Source organism: Penicillium soppii, assembly GCF_028829465.1.
Source record: "Penicillium soppii strain IBT 18220 chromosome Unknown utg000010l, whole genome shotgun sequence".
In the NCBI taxonomy this organism is placed as follows: domain Eukaryota; kingdom Fungi; phylum Ascomycota; class Eurotiomycetes; order Eurotiales; family Aspergillaceae; genus Penicillium; species Penicillium soppii.
The window spans coordinates 2,326,740-2,339,887 of NW_026643240.1; the positions used below are offsets into that span (position 1 = coordinate 2,326,740).

Below are 13,148 nucleotides of genomic sequence, written 5' to 3' on the forward strand. Positions count from 1 at the left end.
GCTTTCTTTACTATCTTTCTGTCGCAATCTAAGAGTCTTGAATTTCATTTTAATTTCCATCGTACTCCTCTAAAATCTGACATCAAGCTTAAAAGCCACAGAGCATATTCGCCCAAATGATAACTCTCTGTACACAGATAATATCGAGATTCACTATACTTCGTTTTGAAAGAATCGGAGAATTTGATCAAATCCCTCAGGCTCTTTGACCCAGTGTCCTTCGCTTTCTGCACCCGCAAACTCCTTCCACTCGGTCTGTATTCCCATTGCCTGTAGGACTCGCGCTGCTTGTCGGCCTAGACTCACCGAAACCCAGGGGTCATCTACCCCATGGCTCAAGAATACCGGAGTTTCAAAAACCGATACGTCGTTGGTGCCTCGCTGCGTCGGGTTCTTCGGATCGGCAATGATACGGCGACACATATCAGAGACTATGATCTTTCGATCAAGGCCTGTATTCTGCTGTATCATCTGCTCAGCCTGGTGAGCAAATGGTAGCCATCCACAGAATCCCACGAATCCACCAATTCTTCCGTTAATTCGATCAGGCGCAGATAGCAGAGTCCACAGGCTTGTCGCCATTCCTTGGCTGATACCCCCGAGATAGACTCGCTCCGAGCGCTCATCAAGCAGCTTGATCTCTTCTTCCAGTATGTTCAATATATGGGACACTGATTCTCTTAGCCCCTCGACTTGCAAATCCTGTCGCTTCTGTATGTCGTCCAAAGAGGCAGCATCGAACCAGGTACATATTTCTTCTTCGAATATGGCGCTCCATCGAAGTCGCGAGGTGGGAAGTACCCATCGCCAGTGAGGTAGGCTTTCGGGCAATGTTTTGCCCTGGCTGGTCTTACACGACAAGAATTCGTCTGCGAACTCGGGCCCATCGCTTCCCCGACCGTGCAGCAGGATGGCAGTATGAGTATGCGTATTTCGTGGACTGTGGGTGTGGGGCGTAGGAAAACTCATTATTGTCCCAACGAAAGGCTTGGGGCCCCAAACTGGGTCGCGAATAATGCAAACACGGTTTTATGAAAATTACAGAAAAATAGGCTATGTTTTAGTGCGGTAAAATTAATATTTTTAGTTGAGAATTGCCAAGAGTCGATGAGACTCTGCACACCAGATTTCAGCCTCTAAATGTGACCATACAGCCAGTCCTTGTGCGATGTTACTGTATGTATGCTCACCGCGGAGTAGTCTACATCTCAAGCCATTGATATTAAACACCACCATTCGTGACTATTCTAGAATGGAAGTTCTACAGGGTGGATCGATATCAGTTTCACCACTTTGCGCTAGAATTGTTCTCCAACCCTGTGACGAAACACGCCAAGCCACTTCGGACTTGGCTCCCATTCGGAAGGCATGCCTGAGAGCTTCTCAATACCTTTGGCTAGTTTCCTCAAATCCTGAAATTGTTATAGCGAATATGGCCGTGCTGCGGCAGATCCCGACCGTGTCGACTGCCATCTCTTGCTATTCTTCCGTCCATCATAATATCATGGAAAAGAAGCAATCGAGATGAACTGCGTGCGAAAAGAAACCTGTTATATTGTGATTCGGCCTAAATCCTGATTGAACCAAAAGTACTTTCACGACCATTCCTCAAACAATCCAAGAATCCTGAATGGACAGGGGAATGAGCCGTTACATCCTAAATCGAATCCGAAGTTTACCTGTGTGCTTAGAGGTCACGGAAGTCATCCGAATCGCAAGTTATCGGAAAATTGGCTTGGTTGGTGGATCTTATAATTGTGCGGGTGGTTTCAATGTTGCAGACACAGCCACAATGCCAATGCTGCGGAATACTTGGCTCTTGACATTCTCACTATTAATTGACCTTGGCATTGGAGAGTATAAGCCAAGACGGAGAATCAGAAGTTGAAATGACATATATTCCCGTGAAACGGTCGAGATGGAATACATCCGCGCCGAAACTGGACCCTGCATATATGCAACAGGGGTTCTAAATGTGCACATAGTACTATGAGATATTGGGTACTTTATGCACAAAATGCGAAGTAAGTGTATCTCTTTTTGTGTTGCATAAGTCCTACTAGCCTCGCCGTACTTATCCTTTTTTTGTCCCACTTTTGATTGCCACTATAGCTATACTTTGGCATTGGCGAGTCTGAGCCAAGACGGAAAGCAAGGTTTCAGAGACACCTTCTGTCTCCGCGAAATGGCTAACACAATATGTATGTAGACAGAACTAGGGTCTGGGCCCTGCTTAACTAACTAGACCTCGTGGCTTAGGCTTTTGGCACTTACACCATAGCTACACCTTGGCATTGGCCAGTTTGACCCGAGACGGAAAATTAAGGGTTAGGAAATGTCTTAGGTTCCCATAAAGCGGTCGAATTAGAATGCATCCGCGCCAAACTAGGACTTGAATCCTGCGTAGCTAGTGGGAGTCGTGGTGTGATAGTCGAAACTATCCAGTCAGATGTCGTCGAATGACTTCAAGAAAATTAAGGAGATCTGTAGCGTATGTGACTGAGACAGTCGGTGCTATGTTATGATGAACTCCAAAGATATAAAGGGACGCTCATAACCCTTCGATTTGATCAACCAGCAGCACTATCAGCAATCATCACCTGGGCAAAATGCACTCCAGCGCTATCCTCCTCGGTCTCATTGGCCTTGCCAGTGCCCAGAGCCTCAATATTCCCACAAGAGTGGGTAGCATTGTCTCTTTGCCTTCTCCCAGTGTGATCTCAGGCAGTGTTGATCTGGGTAACCGCGAGTACGATCGTGGCCGAGCCTGTGACAATGATGATGACACCGGTATGTCCATATCAAGAAAAAAAAGTACAAGGAGATGGAACTAATTGCTTTCATTCGTTCATAATAGGCTCCAACAATGCAGTGTTCATCTTGCAAGACGGAGCGTCACTAAGCAATGTAATCATTGGAAAGAACCAACTTGAAGGTATCCACTGCAAGGGATCCTGCACCCTGACCAACGTATGGTTCCGTGATGTCTGCGAGGTAAGTCTCATATCTATTCATCTAGGTTATTGTTCCTAATTGATACCCTATAGGATGCCATTTCCATCCTCGGAACCGGAAACGCACTCATCAAGGGTGGAGGTGCTCAAGAGGCCAAGGACAAGGTTGTGCAGCACAACGGCAAGGGAACCGTCACCATTGATGGATTCACCGTTGTGAATGCAGGGAAGCTGTACCGATCTTGCGGTAACTGCAGCAACAACAAGAGCAAGAGTCCACGCAAGGTTGTTGTCAAGAACGTCAAGGCCAAGAATGTGAAGACCTTGGTCGGAATCAACTCTAACTACGGCGATACCTCCAGTGTTAGCAACACTTGTGGATCCGGCGTCAGTCATGTGTGCGAGGAGTTTCAAGGAGTTGAGAAATCGGCTGGCAAGGAGAGCCCGAAGCTGACCTCGACTGCTTCGTGCAAGGGACAGTCGTCTCTTTCTTCTTGTTGAATGGTGATCTTCTGAAACACAGCCTGAACAGAGTTTTTGGTAATCAAGATGAGGGGGCATGAGTAGAGCAATGTATCAAAGAGGAGGAGCACGAAGGAGTACGAGAGGAAGTTAGCATACAGATAGCGACAGCAAGCCTTAGGCCATAACATAGCTATCAACGTCAGAAAACCTAAAGCTCCCAAAATGGTGAATTTGCAAAGCTTCTAAGCCGATCGTCTTATCTATCAAATTGCTCTACTTCAAAGTTTCCCATGCTGTGGCTTGCGGTAATATACCGTAGCTGTGCGAGAATGTATACTATATACTGTGTAATTGTGGGTTAAGTGTCGATCACCGTCAGCGCCTAATGTTTGGCCAGGCCTCTTTGTGGATCATCGATCACACTACGGAGATTGTAGAGTAAAAAGCTTGCCTGCCTATTCCCTTGACCAGCTCATTCCCTATACTCGTGGAAAGTCTATGCAAAATGCCTCACGTTCTTGATTTCCCACCTAAATAATTTTGGGTATTCAAGCTACTACGGTCTTAAGACCTAGTTAGTTATTAAAATACTGACTACTACTCCCTTCGATTTTATGTCTTAGCTCTTAGGGTATGTATTATGTTTACCCTTAATTCTGAACTATATCTTAATCGGTTTTTAAGTACAGTGGTGTTCCATGAGTATTTGACCTTGGGTACATTAGGGCCCACTTTGGAATGTGACCACTGTCCAGGCCGCCTACTATATTGGTATGGCCGATGCTATTACAGAAATATGAGGGTGATATACTAGCCATTAGATTGAAATCAATTTCCGATTTTCCTGCCAGGCAGTATTAAAAACTGGGTCCTGGGCCCAATGTACCCAAGGTCAAATACTCATGGAACACCGCTGTAATCGATATGCCCTGAGTCCGCGAACCTTTTAATTTATTAGTTATACGTGGTCATGATCTCTTTTAGGCTTAGGTTTATCTATCTTACCAAGAGATCTCTAGTTAAGTCGCGCGTAGTTTTTCGCGTATTACCTATATATATTAGCTTTTATTAAACAGTCTTTTTTACATATATTCTTATAATCGGTATCTATAATGGTCTTTTGGACCATACAATAGAAGACAGATCACCAAGACTGCCAAGCACTCATTCCATCCTTTCGCCTTTTTCCCATCGGGGTTTTGCCTGGTTGGTTTTAACGAGACTATTCAGGACGAGGAGCAACTGGTCCGACCATGTAACGGGGAAGTTTCCGCTTACGAAACGAATTCGGACTTAGTGTCACCAACAAAGATAATGGGCCCTGATGACTTCATTCAGGGGCATAAAAGGGAGCCCTAACCCGGGCCCCTTTGTGGAAGACAAGAATTAGTCTCTGTACAAGAATACTACATTGTTGACGCTCCTCCATCTATTCATTACATATCCACCATCGTACCTACTAGATTGACAGGCTGATCATCCTGACCTGGTATTCTTCTTGCAGTATCCCAGTTTCCTATACGAGAAATAGAGGTTCTTTTTTCGACGCTTATGTTGCTCTTCTTAAGTAGCGTCTCAATCTATTAGTTTTAGATCATATAGGTTATTATCTTAAGGTACTTAGTAGGTATTTCGTTCTTTTAATATCTTATCATTTATATTACCTTTCGTATAGTCGATTATCGATTTTAACTGCGACTTCGATTACCTTATCGAGAGTCTTAGGTCTATTAATCTTAGCGATATTATCCTTGATAGGTAACTTAAGTTTACTAATAAAAGGTAGGATATAAGTCCTATCTAGCTAATCTAACTACGAATTAATCTAAGTCGTTCTGCGCGCATACGAGCTGCTAAGCCAGGTTTGCTTGTCGGTTTTGTTTCTTTTGGCACCTGCTTTTTTCAGAATTCGTCAGATAGTGATGATATCAGAAATCTGCCGAGTGTTCATACCAAGTGATTTCATAGTCAGCACGAGGGTACGCGGGGCAATAACGTATTCACCCATGGTGTGTACGTGAGGGAGAGAGGTTGGTTGTATGGCCCATGACCGCGCTAGTACTATTCAATATTACAGAAAAGAAAGCATGAAAAAAGATTTTGAAATGGACCTCCGTATGGTAGCATGAATCATGCAGTAGCAAAATCTGTGCGACGCCGCGCGCTGTGGCTGCATTGGTGTACAGAATGATTGGTAGAGCTATATTACGGTCAGCTACCTGGAAGGCAACAGAAGCCAAAAGCGGGCCAGTCCGTACGCTTGTCTCATATAGGCAGCTGTTTTGGACGGCACAGCGCCTAAGAGATCCTTCAAAGCTTAGATAGTGTCGACGTGGAGCTTGCTTCTGTTAAGCCTTCGCTAGATTAACCCTTACCAGACTGTCAGGCTTAACACCGCACGTTAGCCTCGGGACTCAGCGGCAGCATGTGCGTAGGCAGACGTTTTTACCCATCGGTCATCTCTTCATGCTGCAATATTTCACGAAGAGTACCACTACATCTTATGGCAGCAGATGGTGCTCAACTCTAGCTCAATATACTCAACCAAGTCTGTAACGGCTTCCTCCATTGGAATCGTTTCTTAGGAGAAGCCATATCCTTCCGAACTGCGTGATACCGGCTTTGTGACTCGTTACTTCCATTGCCGCCAGTGACTCACTTAGGAGATCGGCTACAACGATGGAGTTAGTGGACTTCCATAGGGCGGACAACGACAACTTCCGGCTAGAATCCAAGCCGACGCAAGATGCTGGCGTTGCGCATTCAGGAAAAGAGGTTGACCCTAGCAAGAAGACAACATCCAGTCAAAGATCTCAGGATCCTCCGAGTCTCCAAGGCGTCCAGTTGATCGTTCTATTATCGTGCCTTTTCCTTGGTAATTTCACCATTGGATTTGTAGGTATCTTGGTCGTGCAGAATGAACTGCATTAGGCAAACCAACAAAGAGTATGGACAGTATTGACAAGGCTTGTTGTAGGACAGCAGTTGCATTGGCACCCTTCTTGTGATTCTCACCGACCACTTTGACGCTCTTCAAGATATTGGTTGGTACCAAACAACATAGTGAGTATTGCACAAAAGCATAACGATGTAACCTCCTCGAACTGCTGGGCTAATCGTGCTTAAAAAGCTTGTTAACTTTGTGTGCACCTATCTTGATCATAGGCCGACTGTACACCTTCTACTCCATGAAGACGCTTTACGTGCTCTCTTTCACCGTCTTTGTCGCCGGCTCTATCCTTACTGCTGCCTCGCCTACGTCTACTGCCTTTATCCTTGGCCGCGCAGTGAGCGGTGTCGGTGCAGCAGGAATAAACTCTGGCATGTACATGTTAGTATTAAGCACGATGGATTAAGTTTGTTACTCCCACAAAAGAACCCAGCGCTGACTTGTAGCGCAGCATTCTTGCGCACACCGTTCCGCTAAAGACTCAACCCACTATATTCGGCATTTGCGGCGCCGTAGAGTGCGCGGCGCTCGCTTTTGGGCCATTGATCAGCGGATCAATTGCTCATGCCGACAATTGGAGGATCAACTTCTGGACTATCGTGGGTCTGGGAAGCGCTGTTGCATTAGGCGTGTCCGTCAGTGTAGGTCATCTGCGCCAGAATGCGGACGATAAACAACTCGGTGTAACTCAAAGGTTGAAGCGTCTCGACTGGTATGGGCTGGCGACATAGCTTCCTATGACGATCTGCTTGATCCTGAGTTTGCAATGGGCTGGTGCGGCGTATCCTTGGTCGAACTGGAGAATTATCCTCCTGCTCACCGTAACCGGTTTGCTTGCCATCCTTTTTTTTGTGGTTGAGCATATCGGTGGCAGTAACAGCATGATCTCCTTGCCAATACTACGACAGCGAAATGTCGCCTTCGGCTGTGTGGTTGGCTTTTGCAATTTTTCCGCTTTGTGGATCTTTACCAACTACGTAGGTTCCATCAAGAATAATCTACCTTATCACTGCTGGCAAGGTGCTAATGGTTCAGTAGATACCTATTTATTTTCAAGTAGTGCGTGGAGCAGATACCCTTCATTCGGCTTTGATGTATCTGCCGACCACGCTAAGTATGTCCATTTGCGCGCTGGCCAGTGGACCTTTTACATCTACAATCGGTTACTTTAATCCAGCATTACTATTCGGCAGCGCGCTAAGTGTGACTGGAGCAGCATTGATGGCCACATTCAAAACCCATACACCTGCAGCACGATGGATAGCTTACCAGATCATCTACGGTATCGGCGTCGGTATGGCATTCCAGCCTCCTTTCATCGCCCTGCAAACCGTGCTTGAGAAGCCACTTGTTCCTGCAGCCTTGGTACTGCTGAACTTTGTGCAGATGCTCGGTGGCATCATCTTCCTATCCATCTCGCAGAATGTGTTCCTGGACAAGCTGACAAACAATCTTACACAAAACATCCCGAATTTTAACCCAGCCATTGTCAAGCAAAATGGCGCGACTGGTCTGAAGGGTCTGGTGCCCGTTGATTATCAACCGCAGGTCATACTGGCCTACAATTCTGCTATCATGGACGTATTCTACATCGCACTTGGTATGGTTAGTGTTGGTCTGCTAGCTGCGTTCGGCCTTGAGTGGAGGTCAGTCAAGAAGGACAATGAGAAGAAAGAGTGAACTGAAAAGAAATGCGTTGCTCTGCGCAGCTATTGGACAGTTGAGATGATTTTGCGTATTCAGGAAACCATCCCAACGTGTCTTGCATAGGCGTGTTTCAGTAGCGTACTGTGCTACTTATATTCTCTCGCAAGGGTAGAGACCCCCGAGAAACACGTCGATGGTTATTGTAAATAGATCTTTGGATAAGCTTTATAGAACTCAACCACAACTTTCTTTTTCAGGTTTTTCACCAAGCTGGTGGCAACTTCTTTGAGCTCGATTCATATGCTTAGAAATTGTGCTTGTCAAGTGCAACAAAATTGATCAAATTTTACTCTAGATTCCTCCTGCAGTCATTCAACCAGAGTTTTGGCATTATCGCTGCTATCACGGCTCCACCATGCGGCAAAGTTACTCGGGACTTAGCCTCGTTGTAAGTTTCCTCCCCAAACACAATAGGACCGCGGCGCTCTAGCAACTCATCCGCAATACTCCTATTGTACTCCGGATGACACTGCATACTTAGCAGGCGGCCTTCCTGGTACATGACCTGCAACGGGCATCGCTCTGACTAACCCAGAAGCTCCGCGTTTGCTGGACAGGCAGGCAACATGTCTCGATGTATCTGGTGAAGCGCCTAAGATGATCGATCTCTTGGTCAGTCACGGTGCTGAGTATTGAGAAGCCCTCAGCAATGCTTGTTTGCTCATGTGACGCACCAGGGAAGGCAAGCCGAATAATCGTCGACTCTTCGATGTCATTTCGGTTTCTGTGACCGCAACCTCCCATCCATTCTCGTTCCTCACCGACATCACACCCAATGCTCGCCCGATGATCTGGTGCCCGAAACAGACTCCTATCACTTTCACCCTTGTTTGTTGATGCAGCAGCTTGCAAAAAGATCGACAAGTTGCAGAATCCAGTTTTCCTCTCCATTTGAGAAACTATCGTGTCCTTGTGAGTACAAACCTTGGCGAAAATTGTTGTAGTCAAACTCGCAAAAAACATCCTTACTGCTACCCGTCAAGACAACCGCATCGATTTCACCTAGCAAAGGATAATTCTGCCCCAGACGAACATCATATGAGGATTCGACAATTTCAGACAGCGAGAGTAGGGCATCTCTCAGCAGCTTACGAGCTACGATCGTATATAGGGTAAAGCTATCAGAAGTCTTTATACTAAGAGAGTAGATCGATATAAATTTCAACTTATTTGTTCAATTTGACTCCCCTCAAAATACTACTGGAATTTGATACCCGCTCCTCCTCAATAGGAATGCCTATTTCTGACACGCATATCCCTGCAGTCTATGCCTTTGTTTGCGTGATGTATGCAGAGATATTGGGCCTCTTTTCAAAGGCCTCCACAAACTTAGTGAGAGCAGGCGGGAGAGTCTCCTGTAAAGGCTTAGTGTTAGTATGACCTATAATTAGAATGGCAGCGGACCACCTACTGGAATAGTTCCCGTTCTTGTGTCGTTGTCAATGGATTGATAAATGGCAAAGTCGGCATAGGTGATCTTATCACCCAGAAGATAAGGTCCATCGACATCGGAGTAGTATTGAGCAATAAGATCGTAGTATTTGGGTACATACTCATTCTTGTAGGCCTCGGTCGCGCCTTTCAAGTTCGCGACCCATTGAGACTGTATGCATTGTGAGTAAAACTTAATGTAGTTAGGATCTTCATGGGCCACTTACCCTCCAGTCAATGTAGATATCTGACACCGCATCGACCAAGTACTTCTCCCAGTTTGTGTCACCATCGTAAGCGCCAAGCTCTCTAGTAAGATAACGCAGAATTGGAATATGCTGTTACTCTATTAGACAGTATTCGGAAAATGACGACCTTTGTAGCTTACCTGGGTAACTACGGCGCCGTGATACTCAAGAGCAGGAAGCTGACCGGTTCTTGTAAGTTTACTCTGACGGAGCTTGTTACTGGTTTCCAGCCAGGTGTTGTCGTAGGGGTAGCGGATGTCTTTGAATTCGAGGCCCGCATCCTTCAGAAAAAGGCTGCAAAAGTAAGTTTCAATATGCTCTACTATAAAGATAAATCAACCGCGAGCTAAACACTCACTTCACAACCTCCCCGCGGCCCCGCCTGCCAATGTCAAGGTAATGGTAAATGATAGGTGAGGAGATGTCAGCCATTTTGCGGGGTAACGGGTGTCTTTGCGCAAGAAATGTTTTCTAAGGTTGAGGTGGATTATGTCTAGAGCACTTTATCTGTCAATTTATATAAAAGATTGAACCCTATGGCTAGAGTATTTTGTATTTATAAGCAGTCCATGTACTTCCAAAGCAACCTTACATGAATTCGGGTCTAGACTTGCGATGCAAACATCACGTCATTCTTTTGACAAACTATATACTTTCACTGCACTTGAATTCAATCTTTTGTTTTTTTTGGTGGTCTTAATTTGCTAAAATCTTCTCTTCTCTTCTTCCACCTTTTTTGGATTTGTTTTGGTGTGATAGGAATATGGTTGGGTTGTCCTTTGACCTGCATTTGACCAATTGTACTCGACATGACAAGCCACCATTAGCTAGCATTCACATTGTATCAACCCGCGGATAGTTCTATACTCCGTATGTAGACAAAGAAAGCAGTATCAAAGCAAATATTAATTGGATAAATATTACGAAATCTCGAGTTTATGCTTTGTGGTTGCGTAGTTTTGTGATCTGCTTTTAACACCATTGACTTCTCTGCGATTTTGGGCGAGTGTGAGTTCGATCACATTCATATTTCATGCGGCTATGATAGGTACAATTGTTTGCTTGTTTAATGCCTCTGTAGCTGTTGTTTCGAACACTCGCTGGCCAGGCACGCTGTCCATTTCTAAATGTCCACGAACGCACAAATTGTTGGAAAATTATCTGTGGACTATAATGAAATCCTAGGGCATGAGAGTTGAATTTATATTGATGACTGAAGTACAAGTTACGAAGAAATATCTATGTTTATAGCAGAGCTACATAAAATTGTTTGAATCAATTATGCGGGTCTTTTTCTTGTCGGTGAGCCCAGGCCGACTGATACCATGCTGACCGTCCAAATAGTACTTAAGTATCCTCGAGATAAATATGGCTTGATAATTGCTGCACATTGTAGAGAGGAAAAACTCCAACTTTGTGACTGCCAAGCTGCGTAGTGCTTATTTCGCTTATTCTGCTAGAACGATATTGGGGAGTAAATAGCCGTTATATATTCACGACTCGGAAACAATTAGGAATCAACATCGAATCGTCGTAGGAAAACATCAACAACGATGTGAGAAAAAATATATAGGAAGAGTATAGAAAGATTGTAATAAGACGTTTTTGAAAACAAGTGTCCTGAACTTTTAGGCGCAATGTACGCTGAGGCTTGAACTCACTCTATCGAACATACCCGTGCACGCATAAGGGCATTCGTTAATTGGTCCTGGAACAATCAGAGAAACCACGCGATTAGAACTGTATAGTTGTTAAGAATGTGATAACTACCGTGCCAACCTAAGACAAGTGTTGCAAACCTAAGCCAAGAATCGAGATGACAACGCACTCTTCCAAGCCCTAAAGGGGCCTCTTCACATTAACAAAGGCTTAGACAGTGACAAGCCACTTCTGTTCTCCACAAAGACATCCACTGCTCCGTATCAAATATATCCTAATTGAGGCTCTGTACGAGGCTGAGTGGGGCTGGAATCCCTTCCTCAAGCCACACAAATTACGATCGACGGGTTCATGGGAAGACCAGAGACTCCTAACAGCCACTGAGCCTGTCTCGTTTCCTATAACGATTTTTGAGAAGCGAGATCCATTCGGGGGCTGATTATTATGCACCATCGTCTTTTGAAACATCTGTGCATTGCTCGTATTAACACAACAGACCCTGCGCTAGGTCGTTTTTGTCTCGTGTTTCCGACCTCATCTCGTATTTGACTGCGGTTTCTTGGCTAACATCGCCCCTGGAAATTCCTCTTATGGACAAGCCATAGAAATTACATACTGTCGCTTCGTTCAATTAGACGGGAAAAATCATTTCCATGAAATGGCACCTAGTTAAACCCCACCTTATATAGTCTGACCTCGAGCCCTCGCAATGTATCAAATTCTGTTTTACATGATCCCACTCTCTACAAGGCTATATATCCAGCCTTCAAATCCTCTGTATCCTCCATATCCACCGCTTTGATACTTGAATTTGTATAATCTACTTTACATTGTCACAATATGCGTTTTTCCTCCCTCACTATCCTCACCCTGGCCTCTGTCGCCGCCGCCACCGATCTCAAGACCTGGGATGACGTGGTGGGCGACGTGCCTCAGTGCATCAAGACGTGTATCAACGACTTCTACAACACCTCCGGCCTCAAATCCAAGTGCGGAAGCGCCGACACAGCCACTGTGAACTGTGTCTGCACGGTCAAGGATACAATGTCAAACATCAACAGTGAGGCCAACGACCTGAGCACCTGTATTCAAGACGGCTGCAGCTCCAGCGAACTGGCGGATGCTCTCACAAAGCTCGAGGATTTCACGTCTCGGTTCGACAACCTCTCGACTCAGTGCTCTGCGAAAGGTACGCTTGGTTTTCTGTTTTATATGACCACACAATGCTGAAAAAGGCCGAATTCTAATTGTCAACTGTATAGACTCCTCCAATGGTGCTAGCTCGGTGGTTCCCGGATTCAACGCAATGCTCGCCTCTGGAGCTCTGCTTCTGGCTGGTGCGGTCCTTTAAGTGAACTTGGAATCGATGACTTCATACTGCACACTCAAGATTGGACATATATAATACCCAGCACTAATTTAATACAAACTTTCTTGTTTATGCATACCTAAATTTCCAAAGAGCACTAAGAATCGAATAATAGCAAACATTGATCAGTTCGATATACTTGTACAAAGTAGGTCGAGCTTAAAACAACGACCCTACCGATGCTTCCAATCCGCCTACGGAGAATTGACTCTGGGAATTCCCCAAAGCTATCAATGTTAAATCTTTGGGGTTCGTCTCGGTGACACTATTTTTTGACTGACGCTGTAGGTTGCCTACTAATTGAGCTGCAAGCACAGACCCATAAGCATTTAACACTCAACCATAATGTACACACCATATTGTAC

At 45.2% G+C, this 13,148-nt stretch overlaps 8 protein-coding genes across 8 annotated transcripts; 4 read left to right on the forward strand and 4 right to left on the reverse strand.

Moving 5' to 3' along the window:
* Nucleotides 1-153: 153 nt before the first annotated feature.
* On the reverse strand, nt 154-969 carry N7529_011539 (alpha/beta hydrolase; the record flags this gene model as incomplete). The annotated part of the gene is made up of 1 exon (XM_057247065.1): nt 154-969. The coding sequence occupies one exon, from the start codon at nt 967-969 to the stop codon at nt 154-156; it is 816 nt and encodes a 271-aa protein (XP_057092414.1).
* A 1,640-nt stretch (nt 970-2,609) lies between these two features.
* Nucleotides 2,610-3,455, forward strand: N7529_011540 (pectate lyase; the record flags this gene model as incomplete). The annotated part of the gene is made up of 3 exons (XM_057247066.1): nt 2,610-2,790; nt 2,858-2,994; nt 3,048-3,455. The coding sequence occupies 3 exons, from the start codon at nt 2,610-2,612 to the stop codon at nt 3,453-3,455; spliced, it is 726 nt and encodes a 241-aa protein (XP_057092415.1).
* Nucleotides 3,456-6,098: 2,643 nt separating this feature from the next.
* N7529_011541 (uncharacterized protein) lies at nt 6,099-6,775 on the forward strand (the record flags this gene model as incomplete). The annotated part of the gene is made up of 3 exons (XM_057247067.1): nt 6,099-6,314; nt 6,397-6,482; nt 6,550-6,775. 3 exons carry the CDS (start codon nt 6,099-6,101, stop codon nt 6,773-6,775), a joined length of 528 nt encoding a protein of 175 aa, XP_057092416.1.
* Nucleotides 6,776-6,992: 217 nt separating this feature from the next.
* N7529_011542 (uncharacterized protein) lies at nt 6,993-7,232 on the reverse strand (the record flags this gene model as incomplete). The annotated part of the gene is made up of 1 exon (XM_057247068.1): nt 6,993-7,232. The coding sequence occupies one exon, from the start codon at nt 7,230-7,232 to the stop codon at nt 6,993-6,995; it is 240 nt and encodes a 79-aa protein (XP_057092417.1).
* Nucleotides 7,233-7,485: 253 nt separating this feature from the next.
* Nucleotides 7,486-8,049, forward strand: N7529_011543 (efflux pump antibiotic resistance protein; the record flags this gene model as incomplete). Its single annotated transcript, XM_057247069.1, has 1 exon — nt 7,486-8,049. One exon carries the CDS (start codon nt 7,486-7,488, stop codon nt 8,047-8,049), a length of 564 nt encoding a protein of 187 aa, XP_057092418.1.
* Nucleotides 8,050-8,362: 313 nt separating this feature from the next.
* N7529_011544 (uncharacterized protein) lies at nt 8,363-8,967 on the reverse strand (the record flags this gene model as incomplete). Its single annotated transcript, XM_057247070.1, has 2 exons — nt 8,363-8,581; nt 8,608-8,967. The coding sequence occupies 2 exons, from the start codon at nt 8,965-8,967 to the stop codon at nt 8,363-8,365; spliced, it is 579 nt and encodes a 192-aa protein (XP_057092419.1).
* A 374-nt stretch (nt 8,968-9,341) lies between these two features.
* On the reverse strand, nt 9,342-10,187 carry N7529_011545 (glutathione S-transferase; the record flags this gene model as incomplete). The annotated part of the gene is made up of 5 exons (XM_057247071.1): nt 9,342-9,431; nt 9,488-9,679; nt 9,735-9,845; nt 9,896-10,049; nt 10,114-10,187. The coding sequence occupies 5 exons, from the start codon at nt 10,185-10,187 to the stop codon at nt 9,342-9,344; spliced, it is 621 nt and encodes a 206-aa protein (XP_057092420.1).
* A 2,067-nt stretch (nt 10,188-12,254) lies between these two features.
* N7529_011546 (uncharacterized protein) lies at nt 12,255-12,765 on the forward strand (the record flags this gene model as incomplete). Its single annotated transcript, XM_057247072.1, has 2 exons — nt 12,255-12,603; nt 12,677-12,765. The coding sequence occupies 2 exons, from the start codon at nt 12,255-12,257 to the stop codon at nt 12,763-12,765; spliced, it is 438 nt and encodes a 145-aa protein (XP_057092421.1).
* Between the last annotated feature and the right edge of the window lie 383 nt (nt 12,766-13,148).